Source organism: Silurus aristotelis, assembly GCF_946808225.1.
Source record: "Silurus aristotelis genome assembly, chromosome: 7".
NCBI classification, from domain to species: Eukaryota; Metazoa; Chordata; class Actinopteri; order Siluriformes; family Siluridae; genus Silurus; species Silurus aristotelis.
Window position 1 is genome coordinate 23,275,298 of NC_139580.1, and position 23,966 is coordinate 23,299,263.

At 36.4% G+C, this 23,966-nt stretch overlaps 1 protein-coding gene across 1 annotated transcript in view; it reads left to right on the plus strand.

Annotated features, from left to right (window-relative positions):
- LOC310728593 (protein kinase C-binding protein NELL2a-like) overlaps positions 1-17,423 on the plus strand; it is a 71,656-nt gene extending 54,233 nt beyond the window's left edge. The window contains exons 16-20 of the mRNA XM_083546283.1: positions 6,159-6,299; positions 6,555-6,748; positions 10,126-10,302; positions 14,722-14,946; positions 16,881-17,423. Of these exons, the coding sequence (XP_083402409.1) occupies positions 6,159-6,299; positions 6,555-6,748; positions 10,126-10,302; positions 14,722-14,946; positions 16,881-16,922 (779 nt within the window). The 3' untranslated portion in view covers positions 16,923-17,423. The remainder of the gene's footprint in view (positions 1-6,158; positions 6,300-6,554; positions 6,749-10,125; positions 10,303-14,721; positions 14,947-16,880) is intronic.
- The last annotated feature ends 6,543 nt before the right edge of the window (positions 17,424-23,966 follow it).

The following is a 23,966-nucleotide window of genomic DNA, read 5'->3' on the forward strand; positions in this document are numbered from 1 at the left end:
AGGAGTCTGCCAAGATATATACAGTAACATTAAAGGAGCTAACAACAATTTCTTGTTTTTCTTTACATGTATCTAGGCTATGGGATAGGAGGGCTAGATGGCAGTCCTTATTTAAAAAAAATAAAAATAACCTGAAACCTGTGTGTCTGATAATGAGACCAAGGCAGAACTTTTTAGGGGCTAATTTTAAGATATTGCAAAAGCAACATTGCAAAATGTTCACCATATGAAACATGGTGGTGGCAGCATCAGTTATTGGAGCTGCTTTTCATCAAGGGGAAATTGTAGTCAAGATAAAGGGAGTAATGAATAGATGCATTTCTGATGCTTTATGTGCTAGCACAAAGCAGTTGTTGCCTGGATAATGAATGCCTGTAATAAAAGAACAGAGATTTGATGTTGCTTTAGGGAAAAAGTCACCTTGTCTAAATCCTGCCAGTTATGTATTTAATGATATTTTTTATTTATTTGGAGCAGCTCCTAAGGCTACATTCATCCAGATAAATCAGTCCAAAAGTGTCTTGCCGCAATGCCCAACAATTATATTGTTTTGCCCCCTTACACTTTGTGGATACAAGAAAGAATAAATTATGCATCGTATCGCTTTTGTCATTGTTCTTTTGTTTTTGGGTACTGTTTTGTATATAAAATATTCTTGTTAGACTTCATACATTATGCCACACACACACACACATACACCCCAAAGGTTTGCAAATGGTAGTTTAGATTTCTTTATTTGTCTTCTCTGGTACATGTACAGCTACACTATGTACAGCTTCTCTTAACTGCAAGATACTTCAATCTCCATTTACGAGGCATTGTAAATAACGCTTGACTTATAACCACTGATCAACATTTTTCCCTTGTTTTCTGTTTTCAAATTACGCCATTTGTTTTGAAAGTAGAATACTGTCATTCCGTGCTGCTGTTTCAGCACTCATCCATGCTGTCCTCTGAAGAACTGAGGAATCGGAAAGCACAAGGAAAGAGGGGATAGAAAGTAAAGCAATAGAGGAGAGCGTGACAAAATGAAGGAATGCAGTGACAGTAGATTCACTCATTCTCTGCCCTTTGAGGGCCATTTTAATAGAGCCTTTGTTTCCAGCTTGTCGCTCAGTATAATGAGGGGAACAGCTGTGGCCGTTGCATCATCTGCTCTCCTGTTCTGTACTCCTGTACTTCACTCCTTCAGTCCCACTGCTATTCTTTCACCATCCACCCACCATCTCGCTTTCAATTGCTTTATTGATCTTGCTCTCATCTTTTGTTTGTGTTTCGGTCCGTTAATCATATTTAGTTACATTATTACTGAAAATAACAAATGTCAGTTAATATCCAGGTGAAGTATATATTTACGCATTGAACGCTACACAGGTATTTAATATGCAATATATATATATATATATATATATATATATATATATATAGATAGATATATAGATAGATAGATAGATAGATAGATAGATAGATAGATAGATAGATAGATAGATAGATAGATAGATAGATAGATAGATAGATAGATAGATAGTGTCTCACAAAAGTGGGTACATCCCTCACAATTCAGCAACCATTTTAGTATCTTCTCAAGGGACAGTAGCAGTAGTGTAGTAGTAGTAGTAGTAGTAGTAGTAGTAGTAAATAATATAAAGTTCTGTTTCCTTATAAGTATATCTATAATGAGCAAGCGAGTGCTGACAGTGGCAAGGACAAACTACTTGAGATGATATGAGGAACAAACCTTAAAACAAACCAAACTCAGAAGGAACTTCACATCTGGGTGACACCATATAAAAATGATATTATGTTATATATAAAACGTGTTGTAACTCGTAATTTCTCATTAATACGAAGTTCTAACTAAGAACAGATAAACTCAGATAAAAATTATGCAATAATAAATAATAAGTCAAATAATTGCAGTATTAAGGTAATCTTAGAAATGTTTTATTTTTATTTATTTATTTATTTATTTATTTATTTATTTATTTATTTATTTATTTATTTATATGATTCTTTTTTATTTTATTTTCCTGTATTTCCAATTATGTGGTAGAAGTTAACCTACAGCACAAAATTATGTAAAAAGTAAACATGGAGATGTCTTTATTCCCCCCATGTTGTCATGGTAATATAATCCATGTAGCATCTCTCTCAGCAGTCTTCCACTTAATTTAATAAGCTTTTGCTGCTATTAAACTTCAACATTATAGTTGTGCCGCTTCTCACAGTCAATACAGACTTCTCTTCTATCTCATCTCTCATCTTCCTCTCTCTTTTTTCTTTTTTTTTTCTTTTTGTGCAGAGCTTAGACTTGAAAATTGTCTCTGAAAATGACATGTATTAATGTAAAAGCTTTGCTAGCTCCAGTGTTACATCCATCCTCTGCTAAAAATGCTGTCAAAACCCTTCGGGTGGTATAAATAGTCTGCATGCCTTCTGTCTGCCTTCAGATTCCCTTCACGCAGAACGAGCTGGCATGGATTCAGGTGTCTTGGTCTTTTCTTTCCTGGCTAGAGGGCATTGCAGTCAAACAGCTTTTTAATTTCAAAACTCCTGCCAAGTGCAAATTCACCCAGTTCAAAGATTATGACAGATTTTTTTAACCAAAGCTGGGCAGCTGGAGTGTATTTTAAAATACAGATTTTAATTGAAAGATTTCTGTCTGAGTGGTGGCGTCTGCTGCGTGCCTTTAGCAAACGCTGTTTGTGTGATTATTTACAGGGCCTGAACTGTTTGCTGTGCACAGTGTGCATGGGGAAACAGCATTTAAATGAAGTTCGAACGCTGTAATCGAATATATTAGATAGATACTGGATGAGTTATTGAATACGGGGCCATTGCAGTGTGTTTGTATAGTGCATTACACTTTCAAATACATGATTTCCCTGTCAATGACAAGGTAGGCAGTACACTTTCACAATAAAAGTAAAGAAAAGAGCAAGTACACACTTTTCTCTAGGGAGGTGCTTTGTTTAGGGTACTTCTGTAGCAAAGCATGTGTCTGGCAAGCTTTCTTAGAAAAATGTGGCATTTAATATGTTGTTTTACATAGCCCTAGCTTAATATGGAGGAACAACTGCAGAAATGTAAAATTAAGATTTGTATAGACACTTACAGTACTTACAGCCTGCATTTAGAGTATAACTGTGTTCTGTAGATGACTGTAGCCATTCACCCATTTTTGACAAAAAAATATATCCTGTATAATAGACAAAAAAGTTCATATGTGAAAAATCACAAAAATACCAATATCACCTAAACAGCATTTTTTTTGGTTACATAATATTTAATATTTGATGTCAGCTAAACCAAAAACAAGATAATACAAGAAGATTTATGACTTCTAATTTTGCTTGTACATCAAAATCCCCCAATGTTTCCGAGATCCAACTAAAATCTGTAATACTTTGCTTCATTTATTCATGGTAGTAGGAAATTCTGATAAATGTCAGATTGTATTGATGTAAAAGTTGCATGAATTCCTATATGCCTGATCAGAGAGAGGTAGCACTGCCACATTCGATATGTATTGAATTTCTTTAAAGCATTATGAAAGTGATGCAAATCAGAATTAAAAACGCTGGATTCAATGTATTTGCACTGCCATGCAAGTAAAAATTTTTGTCACACCTGCTGTGTGAAAGTCATAGACACACAATACATATTTTATATAAATGGTTTTCTGCATAACTGCCTCGATAGAAAGGTTGTTTTTGAATATAAATTTTTGAAAAAGGTGAATGTTATAGAGAAATGTAAAATCCTATTGCAAAACATGTCTGCATACATTATCTACAGAAAGAGCAGAAAGAGAAATATATATATATATATATATATATATATATATATATATATATATATATATATATATATATATATATATATATATATATATATATATATATATATATGATAAAATTCCATACGGTTAGTTTCCAAAATGTTGGAAATATTGCATACTGAAATTTTTGTACTGTAAAAACCCTTTTCTATTTGTATATCAAAGAGTCTATTGCCTTCTTTTGAGTACAATGTAGCAACTTTTAACAGCTCAAAATTGCAAAGGAAAAGAGAAAATGCGTTGCAGTTTGGGCAATTTTGCAGCTAACAGCTTACATTATTCCTCCTCATGCTTGTTATCAAAAAGAAACTATTCATTTTTACCCTGCTCCAAGCTTTTGCTCTCACATTTAATCATGATTATTACAAACAATCATGCTTCAGTTTTGGTCGTAAGAATTCGGCAAAAAAATAAATAAAAAAATGCTGCATGTCTCTGTAGAGTAATCATTATTGCAGCACTGAAACAGCAGGACAAACAGAGTGGCAGCTTCTCCAGCAGGAGCAAGTGGGTCTCAGAGCAAGAAGCCCAGAAATTCAACAGAGTAATTTCATGATGACAGAGCCTGATGCACCCGTGGCAATCATAATGAGCACATTACAGCCCTGGTGGGAGCATTTAATCATCCTAAAACCTCCCAGTGCCTCTGTTTTCATCCCTCCTCTTTAATAACTAGCCCATCCCCCCAGCCCATTGCTGTCTAATGAAATATTATTTCAAATATAATGTCCTTTCCTCTATGTATTAAAACCCATTTGTTTTGGGTGTACTATTAAATCCAGACTGTCTTTTATGAGAAATGTACTGCAGTTATGCCCTTTGTATATGAGGTTTGTTTTTCTGAGAGGACGCATTTGTAAATGGTAATGTAAAAGCTTCGATATTCATCTGATGCACAATGTATGCCAAATTGCACTCGTTTACATTTCTACTGATTGCAGATGCTTTGGGGTTTTTATTCTACGTTTGCAGGATTATAGAACAAATAAAACATGACAGGGTGCAGTGTTACAGAAAAGAAAAATGAAATCAATACAGTGGGGATGTACGTGCCCGAGCAATTGCCGGAGTGTTTTTGTTCCTCTTTTAGCACAGCAATAAACAAAAGTTTGAATTTTAATAAAAAAAAAAAAAAAAAATCATTATTATTTTATCTATTGCATGCAAAGTTGTGGAAAATGTTCAAAAACTAGTTCAATCTTTACATTATATTAGCACAAAACAGCTGTTTTCTCACCAGATTTTTCCTTTACTCTCCTATGAAATGTGTATATATATGTTTCAAAAGTGCAGAACCTGGAGACTCCTTCTGACCAATCAAATCATAAATTCGGCAGTACTGTGGTATGAAATAGGAAATTAAGCGAAGTATGCCTTCATAAGGCCACTTGCTGTGTAATACAGATTGTCTATCAGTGATCACAGTCATCCTGTATGCAGTTATCAAGCTGGAGAGAGAGAGCTTGCATAATGCCATTGCACTGCTAAGCAGAGAACAGAGTCAATAACCTTCTGAAGGGTGGAAGTAAATGGTGCTTTAAAAGGCAGCCACTGGGGAGAAAACGATGAAAATTGTATGTAATGAACACCAGCAGCACATGCCACCCATTCATGCATAGAGAAGATTCTGTCCATTAGCCTTTATACCAAAGGGGTGATTTGTGTTTTCATCTGACATGTTACCGAGTGAAATTAATCTATAGCCTGAGTGGTGGTGTGAAGAAAAAATACATTTAACATTTAGTATATACTTATACTATACTTATACTAAAATATATAGATTTTCAAAAGCCAAATGCCAAATAGCAATTAGAATATAATCCAGGTAATACATCTTTTTGATGTGTAATATGGCTGAATATAAATGTATGTTGAATATGAACATTTTATTTAAAGAACGATGTTTGTCTTGGACTACCCTCGCTGTAACAACAATTCCATAAATTGTATTCCAGCTTCCAGCTTCTAGCTACAATCTTTTTTTCCTGCTCATTGGTTTTAGATTAGGTGACTATTTAGACTATTGGGTGTCTCCTATTATATAAAAAACTGCATCCAGATTGACCCTCTGATGATAAGATGGAGGATCCTTTCTTTTCTTTCTACCTTTTTTTCTAAGATCCTAATAATGAATTCCCGTTTTGTTTTTTTTAAGTTTATTTATTCTTATTTTAGAAGTTATATACTAACTTTGGAATTGTTTTTTTTATTTTTATTAAAAGCTGTACAGAACTGCACAAATGAACACAAGCAAAAAGCTTAAGCCAGCAATTCCTACTCAGTAAAATTGTTAACAATTTGACTGCTCTTTCTGCAGATATTGATGAGTGCACTGAGGGGTTTGTGCAGTGTGACAGCCGTGCTACCTGTGTGAACTTACCCGGATGGTACCACTGCGAGTGCCGTGATGGATACCATGACAACGGCCTGTTTACTGCTAATGGGGAGTCATGTGAAGGTAGTCGGATGTTTTAAGCACACATTTTACATTTGGCACTTCACTTTAAGTTTTAAGCTTATAATAACAACTGCCATATGATTGAGTGTTTGGAATTTTGGATTACATAAAAGCTGCCATAAAAGTTACTGAGAAGTAAAAGAGTCACTGCAAACCTTCTCTGTCGAGCCAAGCCTATCTTTCTCTCTCAATCTCATGCCCATAATAAACCAATCTCCATGCTATCTGTTTGTCTGTCTCTCTCTTTTTTTTTAGATATAGATGAGTGTAAGGTGGGAAGAAATACCTGTGCCAATGACACTGTCTGTTTTAATCTGGATGGGGGATATGACTGCAGGTGTCCCCATGGACACAACTGCACTGGAGACTGCATCTATGACAGCAAAGTAAAACACAACGGGCAGATCTGGGTCCTGGACAACGACCGGTGCTCTGTTTGCTCATGCCAAGTGAGTAGGGAACTACGAATAGAATACACACCTGAACATTACTTGTTAGATTGTTGTAATTCAAGACAAACTGTAGTAGGAAAGTAATTCTGCGATGTGGTATGATGGACCTATCCAACTTCTTATATCACAGTAATTTCAAAGCTAATTCCAGACCACATTGTTCTGTTTTTTTTCAAGTTCCATTTGATGTTGTGTAACAGCACATATAAACAATTGCTATCTCTTAAGACCTTCAAATTTTTCTCTTTTGCAATTAATAAGACAAAAAAAACTTGTCATGCTACTGAAATACTGCAAAAAATAAATTCCTATGGTGTAAAGAATTTCAACATTATCACAGGATAATTAAAATGCTAACATTGGATACTCCTTCTTTAGCAAATGTCTCCTTACAGAAATGTTCACCAATTGCATAATTGAATACAGTACATTTGTAAAATGTCTTCTTAATACATTTCTTTGTTTAATTTAATAATTTACAAACAATAAGGTACTGTTGCATCAGTAAATTAGTAAGTGATTTTTTGGAAACACTATATTTTTAAATGTGTAGTAATAATTTTTTAAATACACTTTTTATATATATATATATATATATATATATATATATATATATATATATATATATATATATATATATATATATATACAGTGAGGAAAATAAGTATTTGAACACCCTGCTATTTTGCAAGTTCTCCCACTTAGAAATCATGGAGGGGTCTGAAATTGTCATCGTGGAGAAATTGTCACTGTGAGAGACATAATCTAAAAAAATTTATTCCAGAAATCACAATATATGATTTTTTTACTATTTATTTGTATGATACAGCTGCAAATAAGTATTTGAACACCTGAGAAAGTCAATGTTAATATTTGGTACAGTAGCCTTTGTTTTCAATTACAGAGGTCAAACGTTTCCTGTAGTTTTTCACAAGGTTTGCACACACTGCAGGAGGGATTTTGGCCCACTCCTCCACACAGATCTTCTCTAGATCAGTCAGGTTTCTGGCCTGTCGCTGAGAAACACGGAGTTTGAGCTCCCTCCAAAGATTCTCTATTGGGTTTAGGTCTGGAGACTGGCTAGGCCACGCCAGAACCTTTATATGCTTCTTACAGAGCCACTCCTTGGTTATCCTGGCTGTGTGCTTCGGGTCATTGTCATGTTGGAAGACCCAGCCTCGACCCATCTTCAATGCTCTAACCCTGGGAAGGAGGCTGTTCCCCAAAATCTCGCAATACATGGCTCCGGTCATCCTCTCCTTAATACAGTGCAGTCGCCCTGTCCCATGTGCAGAAAAACACCCCCAAAGCATGATGCTACCACCCTCATGCTTCACAGCAGGGATGGTGTTCTTGGGATGGTACTCATCATTCTTCTTCCTCCAAACACGTTTAGTGGAATTATGGCCCAAAAGTTCTATTTTGGTCTCATCTGACCACATGACTTTCTCCCATGACTCCTCTGGATCATCCAAATGGTCATTGGCAAACTTAAGACGTGCCTGGACATGTGCTGGTTTAAGCAGGGGAACCTTCCGTGCCATGCATGATTTCAAACCATGACGTCTTAGTGTATTACCAACAGTATCCTTGGAAACAGTGGTCCCAGCTCTTTTCAGGTCATTGACCAGCTCCTCCCGTGTAGTTCTGGGCTGATTTCTCACCTTCCTTAGGATCATTGAGACCCCACGAGGTGAGATCTTGCATGGAGCCCCAGTCGAGGGAGATTGACAGTCATGTTTAGCTTCTTCCATTTTCTAATGATTGCTCCAACTGTGGACTTTTTTTCACCAATCTGCTTGGCAATTTCCCCGTAGCCCTTTCCAGCCTTGTGGAGGTGTACAATTTTGTCTCTAGTGTCTTTGGACAGCTCTTTGGTCTTGGCCATGTTAGTAGTTGGATTCTTTCTGATTGTATGGGATGGACAGGTGTCTTTATGCAGCTAACGACCTCAAACAGGTGCATCTAATTTAGTATAATAAATTTAGTAGAGGTGGACATTTTATAGGAAGACTAACAGGTCTTTGAGGGTCAGAATTCTAGCTGATAGACAGGTGTTCAAATACTTATTTGCATCTGTATCATACAAATAAATAGTTTAAAAATCATATATTGTGATTTCTGAATTTTTTTTTTTTAGATTATGTCTCTCACAGTGTACATGCACCTACGAATGACAATTTCAGACCCCTTCATGATTTCTAAGTGGGAGAACTTGCAAAATAGCAAGGTGTTCAAATACTTATTTTCCTCACTGTATATATATATATATATATATATATATATATATATATATATATATATATATTTATATACACACACACACACACACACACACACACACACACACACACACACACACACACACACACACGGACAAATATGGATGCTTTATGGAAATAAATGTTTATTGTTAGTGAAACCAAACTCAACCTTCTTTTAAAGGCTTTAAAGTAATTATGCTGTTAAAAAATTACATAAATCATCAGGACACCAAACAGAAGTTTTGCTATGTTCAGTATAACAAATGTTAAAAATGATTTTTTGATGCAGTTAATGTTTTTTTCATATATTTGATTAAAGAAAGGATGTTGTGAATAAATCTGTGTAGTTTTGAAGGTTTTCATTTAGCTGCTCTTTTATTTATTCAGTTATATAAAAAAAAAAATGGTAAAACAGAAATGTGTGCTGCATTAATCATGCATTAAAAGATTTGTGCAATTATATATATTATATATTACAATAAAATACAATCTCAAGACAGAAACACTGCAAATTCTGTCAAAAACACCCTGTTCCTTCTCTCTTAATCACTAGGTAATGATAGCATTTAATTGCTGCTAATTTGACCCACACCTTGAAGGCTTTTAAGAATAGTATCTTCATTAAACCATCTGACCTCCATTCGCTTCTCTGGTCACGTTCAGTAATTACCTACTTAATTGAAATGTTTTTCTTGTGTCTGATGGTGGCACCAAAGAAGATGAGTTTCTAGATATTAAATAATCATCTTTCCTATTAGTAACTTCACGGTGAAGGACAGAGCGAGAAAATCATTTTTAATTAGATGACTCGTTTTAATTGATTTGAAAATGGGGAAAGTGCCAGTCAAAATTAGGTCTTCTGTGGTTGACTGAACAGAAGCTCAAACATATAATTGTATTTGCGACATGGAAAGTTTCTCATGTCTGAGAGCCACAGGTCATTGCACGATCAAGGTTATGAATACTTAAAACTGGTCAGGATGATATTTTTCATAAACCAAAGCGTTAGGCAGTAAGCATGAGGTTACTGCTCAGCTGAGTTGAGCAACTCAGCTTGTTCTATATTTAATGAGGATATGTGTAGATGATTACTGTCTGCTTGTCCTTTAGATGGGGCAGGTGATGTGCAGGCGTATGGTGTGTGATTGTGAGAATCCCACTGTGGATCTCTTCTGCTGTCCTGAGTGTGACCCACGCCTCAGCTCTCAATGTCTGCACCAGAATGGCTTGGTCACCTACAGCAGTGGAGACACATGGACAGAAAACTGCCAGCAATGCCAGTGTCTGGTGAGACACGCACGCACACACACACACACACACACACACACACACACACACACACACACACACACACACACACACACACACACACACACACACACACGCACCTCCCTGTTTGCATTGATCAATATGAAATACATGCAGGCCTTATAACAGGTGGCAGCTTTATTAGTGTCTGATAAGAGGTATTAGACCAGGGGCAGACCACAGCCCCAAGGATATAGTGTTTCAATGGATCACGCCGAGCATTCAAAAATTACTGCTGCAGAGCCGATCGATGTATGGGGAAAAAAAAAGAATGGCTGTAGTTGAGCAACTATTTATTTTTTATACAATGAGCCATTGCAGCTTCTACAGCTGCTGCTCTGTTGTGGCTTGCCACATGTGCGTTCTATAATTCCTTTCTCATTAAAGGCAGCGCATTGAAAAAGGAAAGAGACTTTTTACCAGACATGTAATTACCCTCTCAAATTCTCAAATCTAATTACTGAAGTGAAAGCATGGCTTGTTCGAAAAAAGCTGTGACAATGACAACAGAATGTTGTTAGGTTTAAGGACAATTGGGCAAAGAAATATGTCTTTGGTTGCTTCAGAAACAGGTTTCTTGTCCATCCAGGTTCCTTAATTTTAGTGCAAAAAGAAAAATATAATCACTTTTAAAGAATTCTTCCCATTAATTAATTAATAATTATTGAATCGTTATTATTCTGCTTATTCAGCCTTGAATTAATCAATATTAATTATGGAATAAAAGTCTTGATTCATTCAGTCATGATTAGAAATCATAAATCAGGAATCTTGTGCAGCTGGATTGTTGCAAATTTCTATTGGATACCCATGCAGTAGATATTAATACCTGTATTATGTACAATTTCCAGTGGTGGAAAGACATCAGTCAGATACTGTATTTGTAGTCTAAGAGTGAAGAGATGTTAATTAAATTTGAGACATTGGGCTATTAGGTAAATGCAAGGATATTTGGTGGGGATCATTTATTTTTGCTAACAAAGTGAAATTTATACACAACATTATGACATTATAACAATATGACCAGTGAAGTGAATAACACTGATTATCTCTTTATCATGGCACCTGTTAGTTGTTGAAATATATTAGGCAGCAAGTGAACATTTTGTCAAAGTTAATGTGTTAGAAGCAGGAAAAATGGGCAAGCGTAAGGATTTAAGCGAGTTTAAAAAGGGCCAAATAGTGATGGCTGGACGACTGGGTCAGAGCATCTCCAAAACTGCAGTTCTTGTGGGGTTTCCTGGTCTGCAGTGATCAGTATCTATTTAAAGTGGTCCAAGAAAGAAACATTGATGAACTGGCGGCAGGGTGATGGGCAGCCAAGGCTCAATGATTTACATGGGGAGCGAAGGCTGGTCCGTGTGGTCCGATCCAAGAGACGAGCTCCTGTAGCTTAAATTGCTGAAGTTAATGCTGCTAATGCTCGACGGGTCACGACTTTTACAATATTAGGCAGGTTGTCATAATGTTGTGTCTGATTGGTAACCATTAAGTTATGCCTGATCGGTATATATATTTGCAGGTGTACTGGGATTTCATGTATAGAGAAATATAATATTTAGAAAATATAAAAATATATTCTGTTATATATACGAGATACAGAAAGACAGTTTAGATAGTTGGCTCTACTGTTTTGCACTTCTGCCTATCAAGTAAATATAAAAAAACTAAAAATTTAATTCATCGTATAAAATGTTTGCTGAATGGCAGGTGAGATGTGTTTAGCTTGGTTCTGTAATACTGTAGTCAGCTACTAAGTGAGACATGAGGATCAGGACCAAAGACACTGGCTTAAAAAGCTAACTTTCATCCTTTCCTCTAGTCTGGAGAAAGCTTGCCTATAATCTCCTACCTTTTATTCAACCTGCTCCTAAAATGGCCCACTCCGAGTGTATTCTAAAAGAAAAACATACATAACCTGGCACGTTGCATTTCTTTGCACCCTGCCAGTGGTGATGAGTTGCAGCGTGATCGCTCCTGTATTTGATGAGTTTGGTACAGCTGATGTAACTGCACTGTAAAACAGGAATCATTGCGTTGGAAAAAATCAGAGCTGAGGATTTTTGCCATGGATCTTATATTAAGTAATCACACGCATTGTATCCTATAATCGCCTGTGGAGATAATCTCTATGAAGCAGCTAATGCATTCATTAGAATTCTCTTCATCTGTCTTACTTTCTACCACTCTCCTGCTTTCTTCCTTTCCCTTGGCTCTGAGCCCTCCTGCAGAGTGAAAAAAGGAGGAACACATTTCGCTAGACTTTTTTTTCTGACAAGACATTTCCAACTCTACCTCTCTCCCTCTCTCCCTCAGCTGTTCCTCCACCCCATCCATATGTTCATCAAATGCAAATCCGCTATATGCCATTCATGAGATGAGGTTTTTCTCGTCAGGAAGGAAAAAAAATCTATTTCGGCTTCCTCTTGGGTAGCACCTTTCTCCACAAATGCCCTTCACTCTTGTCTGGGTGGAGGTATGTCTGCTCTAGACAGATCAAACACAGTAAAACACAGCCTAGCCAACTTTCTCAGCCCTCCTCTTGCTTTAGATTAGCATATGAACACAGATGTGCAAAAAATAAAGACCTGATTCATAATACCTAGTGGGTTCTTCTGCATACAGGGCTGCATTCTGACAAGAGGCTAAAAGGAGTAGCGAGAAAGCAGGATATTTAATTGCCTTCTCAATGGCAGAACAACCGACTTCAATAAACGAAACGAGATAAGTCAAGCATGAAAGAAGGGGAAGAAAGGAAAGGATGCAGGGATCAAAGAAGGGAGGAGAAACGGATGATGGAGTGTGGATAAACGAGAGTGGCGCGTGTGGGGAGAGGGACAAAAAGAACAGAAGGAAGGAAAGATCTGGGCAGGAGGCTGTCACAATACACCAAATATTAGGTGATTAAACATGTTTCCTGACCAATAAAGAAAAACATTTTGAAGTGTACATTGTCTTAATCGATGGACACACACATTTTCTAAAAAAGGTTTGTGACCATTAGAGTTGTATGTGCTTTTTGAACATCCCATTCCATATTTAGTCCCCAGTCCTTATGGAGATTTGTGCTCATTAAAGCACAAGGGTTTTAGTAAAGTCAGGATCTGATGTAGGGTGAGGAGGCCTGGGGTGCAGTCAGCATTTTAATTCATTCCAAAGGTAATAATAGGGTTTGAGGTCAGGGCTCTATAGCAGGCCACTCAAAATCCTATACAACCCATGTAAACTATATTTTTATATATATATTCATGGATGTCATCCTGGAACAGTTTTGGGTCTCCTAGTTCAAGTGAAGGCAAATTTAAATGCTACCACATCCAAAGACAATGATACATGCATTTAAACACATGCATGCACACACGCGCGCACACACACACACACACACACACACACACACACACACACACACACACACACACACACACACACACACACACACACACACACACACACACACACACAAACCAGGTTTAACTTTAAACATGGTAAAATAAAGAGTTATCTAAAATAGGTCAGACTGTGCTATACCACACCTTACCCAAATCTATAAGGTCAGGTGAAATATATGGGACTTTTTTAGGGACTTACTGAGAGGAGCATAAAGCAGGCCGTGCAATTTCAGTTGTGCTGCTTTCATGCGATTTATGAGAAATAAAGAGTGGAGCATTTGCTCAAGAGATATGTATGCTTTCTCACCAAACTCTACACCGTAATATAGTTACTGTCATCAAGATTGTAGCTGCTTTCATGTAATATACTAAAATGGATCCACACCATAATTACCACACAGGATGTACACTAATATGCAAGGCTAGTGTTTCCTTTGTGGATAACAGTCTCTCAGTGCAAGCCAAGCAGGGTCATTTCTCAATTACAGAGGCAGTAACTATTGTTTATTGTGGTCTACTTTGGGCTCAGTTATTTGTTCCAATGTACTCCAGGGGCTTCACAGAAACGAGCACTCCCACTCTTTCCAAGTTTTGACAGAGGTGTACAATTCTCTTCTTCTCTTTCTGTTGTTAGAGGGATAAACAAACTGCAGCAAGGGTATTACACAATTTATTGTGAAATAAACCAGGACCATTAGAGTAAAGGAAAACTATTGGAGAATTTTTGTAAACTAAAATAAATGTATTTAGAAAAAAAAGTATTGTAATGTAAATCATGTATCTTCTTCTTCTTCTTTCGGCTGGCTCTATTAGGGGTCGCCACAGCGGATCATCTGTCTCCAATGTAAATATAGTATATAGTATATAAATGCAAAACACGACCTTACTACAAAACCGTTATGATCTTGGATGTAACGAGTGTTATCCATACAGAAAAGAGCTTAATGAGAGAAGTATGATGATGTAAGAATAAGTGAACTTGCTGAATAGTCTATTGTGTGGGTTACAGCAGGGAGAGGTGGACTGCTGGCCGTTGTTGTGCCCTCCGGCGCATTGCGACTTCACCATGGTGCCCGAGGGCGAATGCTGCCCACGCTGCGTCACAGACCCATGCCTGGCTCAGAGCGTCCGCAATGACATCACCAAAACTTGCGAGGATGAACACGGCATCATGCGTTTCAGCGGCTCCTCCTGGGTCAAACACGGCACAGAGTGCACACTCTGCCAGTGCAAGGTCTTTACACCACACGTACACACATAAAACAAATTTATTGCTCTGCATTGCATCTGGGTGAACTGTTATCAAAGAGGCATTTTGAACTTTCTTAGATATTACAGTGCGACACTTACAGTATAATCAAATTAACACCTCGTCTGAATAGTCAAGTCTCTTTGGCTAGAAGGTATGTGTTTAAACCGTTGAGTGTGCTGCTTTATAACCACTGTAACCATAAGAGCATACAGTTACAGTTTAATACAGAGTGAGTCAGTTGTTCCAAACATTTGTTAAGCTAATTGAAGAAATTTTGCATGCTATTTGACTTACTGGGCTGAAGCAGCATATGAATTTGACAAGCAGCTAAATATAAAAATAAAATGCAAAATAAAATAAAAAAAACAGTACAAAGAGTTAACACCAACAGCTTTACTGTTAGTTTTACATTTTACAGTATACAGTATCTAGCCATTATTGTCTAAATAGCTGGCAACAAAAGTGAGTACACCCTTTTGTGTGAGCACCATTGTTATCAAGTACTGCCTTAATCCTCATGGGCATAGAATTCACCAGAGCTGCACAGGTTGTTGCTAAGATCCTCTTACACTCCTCTATAATGAGATCACGGAGCTGCTGGATGTTAGACACTTGGCACCTCTCCACCTTCTGCTTGAGGATTCCACAGGTGATCTATAGGGTTCAGGTCTTGAGACAAACTTGGCCACTCCATCACCTTCACCCTCAGCTTCCTCAGCAAGACAGTTGTCTTCTTGGCGGTGTTTTTGGGGTTGTTATTATGATGGAAAAGTGCCGTTAGGCCCAGTTTCTGAAGGGTCATGTTATGCTTCAGAATGTTAACAGAACATTTCAGAACATTTCCCCAGTACCAGCAGCACTCATGCAGCCCCAGACCATGATGCTGCCACCACCATGCTTGACTGTAGGCTGCAGTCTTGCTTCTCCTCACCAGGGCATTGCCACACATACGGTACACCATCTGAGCCAAACAAGTTTATCTTAGTCTCAACAGACCACAGGACATGCTTCTAGTAATTCATGCTCTTAGACAGGTCGTCTTCAGCAAACTGTTTGCCATCTTTAGTAGAGACTTCCTTCTGGGACAACGGCCATGCAAACCGACTTGTTGCAGTGTACAGCGTATGGTCTGAGCATTGATAAATGGACCTTCCGCTTCTGCAACCTCTAAAGCAATGCTGGCAGCACTCTGCCTTTTTAAGTCAGCTTCTGCACCTGATGCACAGCAACGTCTTTGATTGATTTTTGCGAGGCCTGTTTTGAGTGGAACCCGTCCTGGAACACCTCGGTATGACCCTGGCCCCTATACTGTAATTCAGTTTCAGGCTGTTACAGATTCTCTTATATCCTGGTAATCTTTGTGGAGATGAACAACAAATCTAATTCTCAAATCCTCAGAGAGTCTTTACCATGAGGTGCCATGTTGAATACCCAGTGGTCATTATGAGATAATTTTACCAAATTTTAACTTCTCTAATACAAGATACACAAATTTATATGTTCCTGTCAAGCAGACAAAAACATGAACATGATGAATAAGACATATGGATTTGCAGGCCTACATGACGCACAGCTGTTACCACTACCACTTAGGGTGTACTCACTTTTGTTACCAGCTATTTAGATAATAATGGCTGTATGTTTTCAGAGGACAGTAAATCTGTAGCTGCATATTGACAAAAATATATCCAAGTTTAATTTCTACAGTGTTGTCCTTAGAGAAGATATTAATATAGTACAGTATGTGTGTGTGTGCGTGCGCGTGTGTGTGTGTGTGTATATATATATATATATATATATATATATATATATATATATATATATATATATATATATATATATATATATACACACACACACACTGTATATACTGATACTGTATGTTTTTTCTACTGTGTTCCTTTTCTTTTTTCCAGAATGGACACATCTGTTGCTCAGTGGATCCTTTGTGCCTTTAGCTGCAGACGATCTTGCTAAAGGTGTTTGTACAGTTGTTCTCCATTTAAAAGAAACCCACTGTTTTCACTCTGTTCCAAAACATCTTTATACCAAATGCAAACTATGTATTATACCAAACTGATGACGGAGAATGTCGCTGTTCATATCTGCTACAGAAAAAAAAACATTTTTTTTTCACACTGAGGTGAAAGCTCACTGCACTGTACAGAATTCTGTATACACAGGCATGACCACACTGGATGTTAAAAAAAACCAACATAATATCCTTTCACTTAGAACTGTTTATGAAACCAGTAAAAGAATTAGCAGATCTTAGATAGTATGTAAACGTTACTGTATTTCTCTTTCATCACTTTATGGAAGCTGTCTATATTTTGTGATTCCATAACACTTTTTTTTTTTTTTTTTGTATGTTCGTTCCCTTTGGATTTATTTCACAATTCTAAAGAATTATCCCGCTTGCTCTTGTCTAATGGTGAAATAAAGTATTTCCATATCCATTTACAGATGTAGTTTATTATCTTTTAACCTTCAAAATCATTCATATACAGACATGCACAAGTACACACATCTTACACTCAGGTAGAAGTACAGATACTTATGTTTTAAAAGACTCTGGTAAAAGTTGAAGTACTGACAACTCACTCAAGTTAAAGTAAAAATGTTTGGGCTTTGAAATGTACTATATAGTAAATATTAGCAATTATTACTACCTGTTTTAGTGTCACGCTGGTAACTGGAGCGTACATCATATTAATATATTAATACAAAAGAATTTCACATTGTTTTATTTAATGAATGTATGAACAACCACCATATAGAACACAAGCAGAGAAAAGATGATGATGATCAGACTGACTCCCTCTGTCTCATCCACGTTAAAACCAATATTCTTGTTACCTTCTGCCCTGTTTATTTTTAGCTCCATAAACTAGTCTACATCTATGGTGCGTGAATACCAGGAAATGATATGGAAATCATACACCAGTGGTAGACTGGAAAAGCTGTGCAATGATAAGAAACAGGTTGATGGGCAGAAAACAGCTTGCAATAGCCAAAAAAATATTGATCATGTCACCAAATAGATTAAAACTAAAGAAACGAGCCTGGTTATAAAATGTAAGAAGTGGAAAGTACATATATTTGTGTAAAAAATATAATGAGTAAAAGTAAAAAGTTGTCCGAAAAATAAATAGTGAAGCACTGATAACAGTGGATAAATCTACTTAAGTACAGTAACAAAGTATTTGTACTTTGTTACATCCCATCTCTGGTCATATATATATATATATATATATATATATATATATATATATATATATATATATATATATATATATAAAGTATTTAAAAAAAATTAATTTTGAACACCCTGCTATTTTGCAAATTCTCCCACTTAGAAATCATGGAGGGGTCTGAAATTGTCATCGTAGGTGCATGTCCACTGTGAGAGACATCTACTTAAGTACAGTAACAAAGTATTTGTACTTTGTTACATCCCATCTCTGGTCATATATATATATATATATATATATATATATATATATATATATATATATATATATATATATATATATATATATATAAAGTATTTGAAAATAAGTATTTGAACACCCTGCTATTTTGCAAGTTCTCCCACTTAGAAATCATAGAGGGGTCTGAAATTGTCATCGTAGGTGCATGTCCACTGTGAGAGACATAATCTAAAAAAAAAAAAATCCAGAAATCACAATGTATGATTTTTTACTATTTATTTGTATGATACAGCTGCAAATAAGTATTTGAACACCTGAGAAAGTCAATGTTAATATTTGGTACAGTAGCCTTTGTTTGCAGTTACAGAGGTCAAACGTTTCCTGTAGTTTTTCACTAGGTTTGCACACACTGCAGGAGGGATTTTGGCCCACTCCTCCACACAGATCTTCTCTAGATCAGTCAGGTTTCTGGCCTGTCACTGAGAAACACGGAGTTTGAGCTCTATTGGGTTTAGGTCTGGAGACTGGCTAGGCCATGCCAGAACCTTGATATGCTTCTTACAGAGCCACTCCTTGGTTATCCTGGCTGTGTGCTTCGGGTCATTGTCATGTTGGAAGACCCAGCCTCAACCCATCTTAAATGCTCTAAATGAGGGAAGAAGGTTGTTCCCCAAAATCTCACAATACATGGCCCTGGTCATCCTCTCCTTAATACAGTGCAGTCGCCCTGTCCCATGTGCAGAAAAACATCCCCAAAGCATGATGCTACCACCCCCATGCTTCACAGTAGGGATGGTGTTCTTGGGATGGTACTCATCATTCTTCTTCCTCCAAACACGTCTAGTGGAATTATGACCCAAAAGTTCTATTTTGGTCTCATCTGACCACATGACTTTCTCCCATGACTCCTCTGGATCATCCAAATGGTCATTGGCAAACTTAAGACGTGCCTGGACATGTGCTGGTTTAAGCAGGGGAACCTTCCGTGCCATGCATGATTTCAAACTATGACGTCTTAGTGTATTACCAACAGTAACCTTGGAAACGGTGGTCCCAGCTCTTTTCAGGTCATTGACCAGCTCCTCCCGTGTAGTTCTGGGCTGATTTCTCACCTTCCTTAGGATCATTGAGACCCCACGAGGTGAGATCTTGCATGGAGCCCCAGTCTGAGGGAGATTGACAGTTATGTTTAGCTTCTTTCATTTTCGAATGATTGCTCCAACTGTGGACCTTTTTTCACCAAGCTGCTTGGCAATTTCCCCGTAGCCCTTTCCAGCCTTGTGGAGGTGTACAATTTTGTCTCTAGTGTCTTTGGACAGCTCTTTGGTCTTTGCCATGTTAGTAGTTGGATTCTTACTGATTGTATGGGGTGGACAGGTGTCTTTATGCAGCTAAAGACCACAAACAGGTGCATCTAATTTAGGATAATAAATGTAGTGGAGGTGGACATTTTAAAGGCAGACTAACAGGTCTTTGAGGGTCAGAATTCTAGCTGATAGACAGGTGTTCAAATACTTATTTGCAGCTGTATCGTACAAATAAATAGTTTAACAATCATATATTGTGATTTCTGGATTTTTTTTTTTTTTTAGAATATGTCTCTCACAGTGGACATGCACCTACGATGACAATTTCAGACCCCTCCATGATTTCTAAGTGGGAGAACTTAAAATAGCAGGGTGTTCAAATACTTATTTTCCGCACTGTAATATATATATATATATATATATATATATATATATATATATATATATATATATATTAATATATATATATATATATATATATATATATATATATATATATATATATATATATATATATATATATATATATATATATATATATATATATATAAATATATATCTTCCCGTGGGCTCACCACCTGCAGGAGGGACTGTAAGGGACGGTGCTGTGAGGATTGGGCAGCAGTCGAAGGCGGGGGCCTGCTTAGACGGCTGCCCCCGCGACCCAAATTACGGATAAGCGGGAGAAAATGGATGGATGGATGGATGGATATATATATATATATATATATATATATATATATATATATATATATATATATATATATATATATATATATATATATATATATATATATAGTATGAATGTATTTTTTGGAAACAGTATAAGGAAGTAGGTCTGCAGCACAATATATTATTTATAAATTATTATATAAATGTTGCTAAAAATGTGAATTAAAGCAATAAAAATATACTTGTTCTGTTTACTTCCTTTTCTCATATTTGGGTAATTCTAGAGTTGAAAATTTTGCTGAAGCATTTTTTTCCCCTTTTTTTTTTGGCTTGTGGTTCATAGTGTTGGTTTAAATGTTTATCGGTGAATTGCTAAATAAATGCTCCTCTAAGCAACACCCACTAAATGAACCATGACAATTTTACTTAAAATGACACAGCAATTTACTCCCCAGTTTGCACATGAAAATGACTGCTATCATCAGATAAAAATGTTATCACAGTATAAAACGTTATTTCCCGAACACATTTTCACCAAAAGTTCATTATAACTGCCTCACTAACAAACACCATGTTGAATGAATAGCCATGGTTGTCTGAGTGGGTGTGATGTGGAGGTGAAAGGACTTTTCACTTCAAATTCTGGAAACAAATATGAAAACTTTCCTTTTTACATATACTTGTGCAAGTAAATCTGCTTTTAGTTTGAAGATTTCAAACATTTTTGTATCTTGTTGAGTTTTTGAATATTGTATGAGTATTCAGCACTTTTTGGGCAGCACAAGCAAACAAGGAGCATGTCCTAACTGTAAACGCAGCACCATGTGCTCACATTATACAGAACACACAAGGTCATTCCACACTTGGACAAACTTGCATCCCCCCCCCCCCCCCTTTCTTTTGGTCTTCTCATTACATATCCAGCATGCTAAAAAAAAAAGTGCACTATGAAGTTTGTGTAATACTAAATCCAAAACCACTTTTTTTTGCTGTGTGAATCTAGTAGTGATTTCTTCAGCCAGAGAACTTGTACAAAAAAAATACAATATGAACCACTACACCAATGAAATACATAAATCCCTAGTGTTAGTCTTTAGTCACCTACAGGTCAATGGTCCTGTTCTTCATCCTTTCACAGTAGGTTCAGATCTGTGTGATAATAAGCTCCCTGGCTGCAGCTTTTCCCTCCAGAGCGGAATCCGCTGATGGAGCTGATCCTATAGATTATACGCTCAGCACCCAGGATACAGTCCAAAACCCCCAGCTCTCTCTTTCTCTGCACCTGCATTTGATCAGAAATTTATTTATGGACTTATCGACTTGCAGATCTGTTCCCTTTTCAGTCTACAATCTGCTTATAGAATGTGAATTCAGACTGTGTAATATTTCAGCAAATTTAAAATTCAATGACTAAGAAGAAAGATTCAAAGAAGGTGCAAACATATACTGTATACACACAGACATATTTATACACATATACGTTTGTTTATATACAGTAAATGTTGGCACATTTTGTTCACACACACATTTTGTTCACATTGCTGAAGAAGATGAAGTGTGGAAAGCATGTTAAAGTCAATACACACACACACACATACACACACACACACACACACACACACACACACACACACACACACACACACACACACACACAAAAAAACATTTGGAACAGAATTTTGGGTTCATTATAGACTGCTTGGTTGTCTTTACATATCCCTCCTGTCAGTCCCATTAAAGTCCATCATCTTATCATCTCATCTTATCTCATCTTGTGTGCTTATAAAGGAAGACCTGGCAGAATCCAGTGCTAAGATGCCCTGCATCTGCAAATATTTCTGCTTTAGGAAATATTTTATACAAAATAGCAAGAATTATACAAAGAATGTGGAATTGTATCGTAGATGGCAACTTCAGCTCAACTATACTAAAAGCAATGGTTCAGATGTCTGACTGATTTGTGGCACAATAAATTAAGTTAGATAGATAAAAAAATGACCCACTTTACAAGTATCTTGGCTATTTTCACTATTAAGAAATATGAATCTCCATAAATTATTTTGTTATTTAAAATAATTTATGGAGATGAATCTATTGTTTAATTAAAATGACATGCTCAGTGACACTCTAAGGGTCAGCGGGAGGAATATATTAGATTACAGATAATAGATTGTGAAATCCATTGATGTTGACTGGACATTTTCTTTTGTAATCTTCATCACCCCATTTTTCCTGTCCAGAATCCCTATTAAGTATATTAAAAGCATCTAATGCATTTTCCCCAAACACTTCCAACTACTTAAAAATCTTATTCCATTCTGACTGCAATCAAAAAGTAATAAGTAAAAAAAAGAATTTTTTTTTTACATGTATTAATGTGTTAACATGCACACCTGAGAGCAAAAGCTACACACATCAAGTCTCTTGCTCTTAAAAATATGCCAGTTATGCCTGTCACACAATAATTTACATGTTTTTAAAAAACATGGAGAGAATATGCTTTCATCAGCTAGAGTGGAGCTTTACAAAAGGAATTAACAATTATTTTGAACCATTTAACGTGTTTAAATAAGTAGGATGATTTTTGTCATTCCAATGAGTCTAAAATTTTAAGACAATAAAACAAATTCATTTTGACAAGATTTCCCTGACTGAACAGGTCCTAAACATGTTCCAGTATAACAATACACCTGTGCACAAAGCAAACTCTCTGATATGTTTTGCCTTGCCAAGATTGGAGTGGAGGAACCTGTATGTCCTGCACATATTCATGATCTCAACACCATTGGGATAAACTGCTAGTGGAAAGCCTTCCCAAGAGAATGGTGGTAAAGCGGCAAAGTAAACTAAAACTGGAATGAGATGTTCACATATGTGTGTGATGGTCCACAAACTTTTGGCTGCACAGTGTAATCATTAGACAAGTTAACTCAATCAGCTCGTGACTAAAAGCTGGCAGAGGTGGAAAGTAATGAACTACATGTACACTCATTACAGTAATTGAATGCATGGTTTACTGTGACGGTACTTTTTTAAAAGTATAATTAAATCAAGAATCATGCGTTTACCTAAGTGTAAAAAAATTATGTAATCAACTCTAAATTTTTTTCACTGCGGTGTGTTAATGACTGCCAAATTATCCAGGGCAAAAACCCACAGAGATGTCCACATTTTACAGCTCAGTATCCAAACTCGGGAAATGTGTATAGGTAAGCCTTTAGTTAGCTGCTTAACCTAGGAAACCAGATTATATATATATATATATATATATATATATATATATATATATATATATATATATATATATATATATATATATATATATATATATATATATACATATATACACACACACACACTGTATCTTTCGGACTATAAGCCGCTACTTTTTTTCCACGTTTTGAAGCCCGCAGCTTAAACAACGAAGCGGCTTATTTATGGATTTTTCCTAGGTTTTTCCCGGTTTCACAAACTTTAAGCCAAAAAAACTAAACGACATAACATTAGACCAATTAAATTTCCGAACGGAAACGAAAAAAAGCACCTCACCTGTGTTCTGAGCTGCACGGCATCGGGAGAAAAAAATACA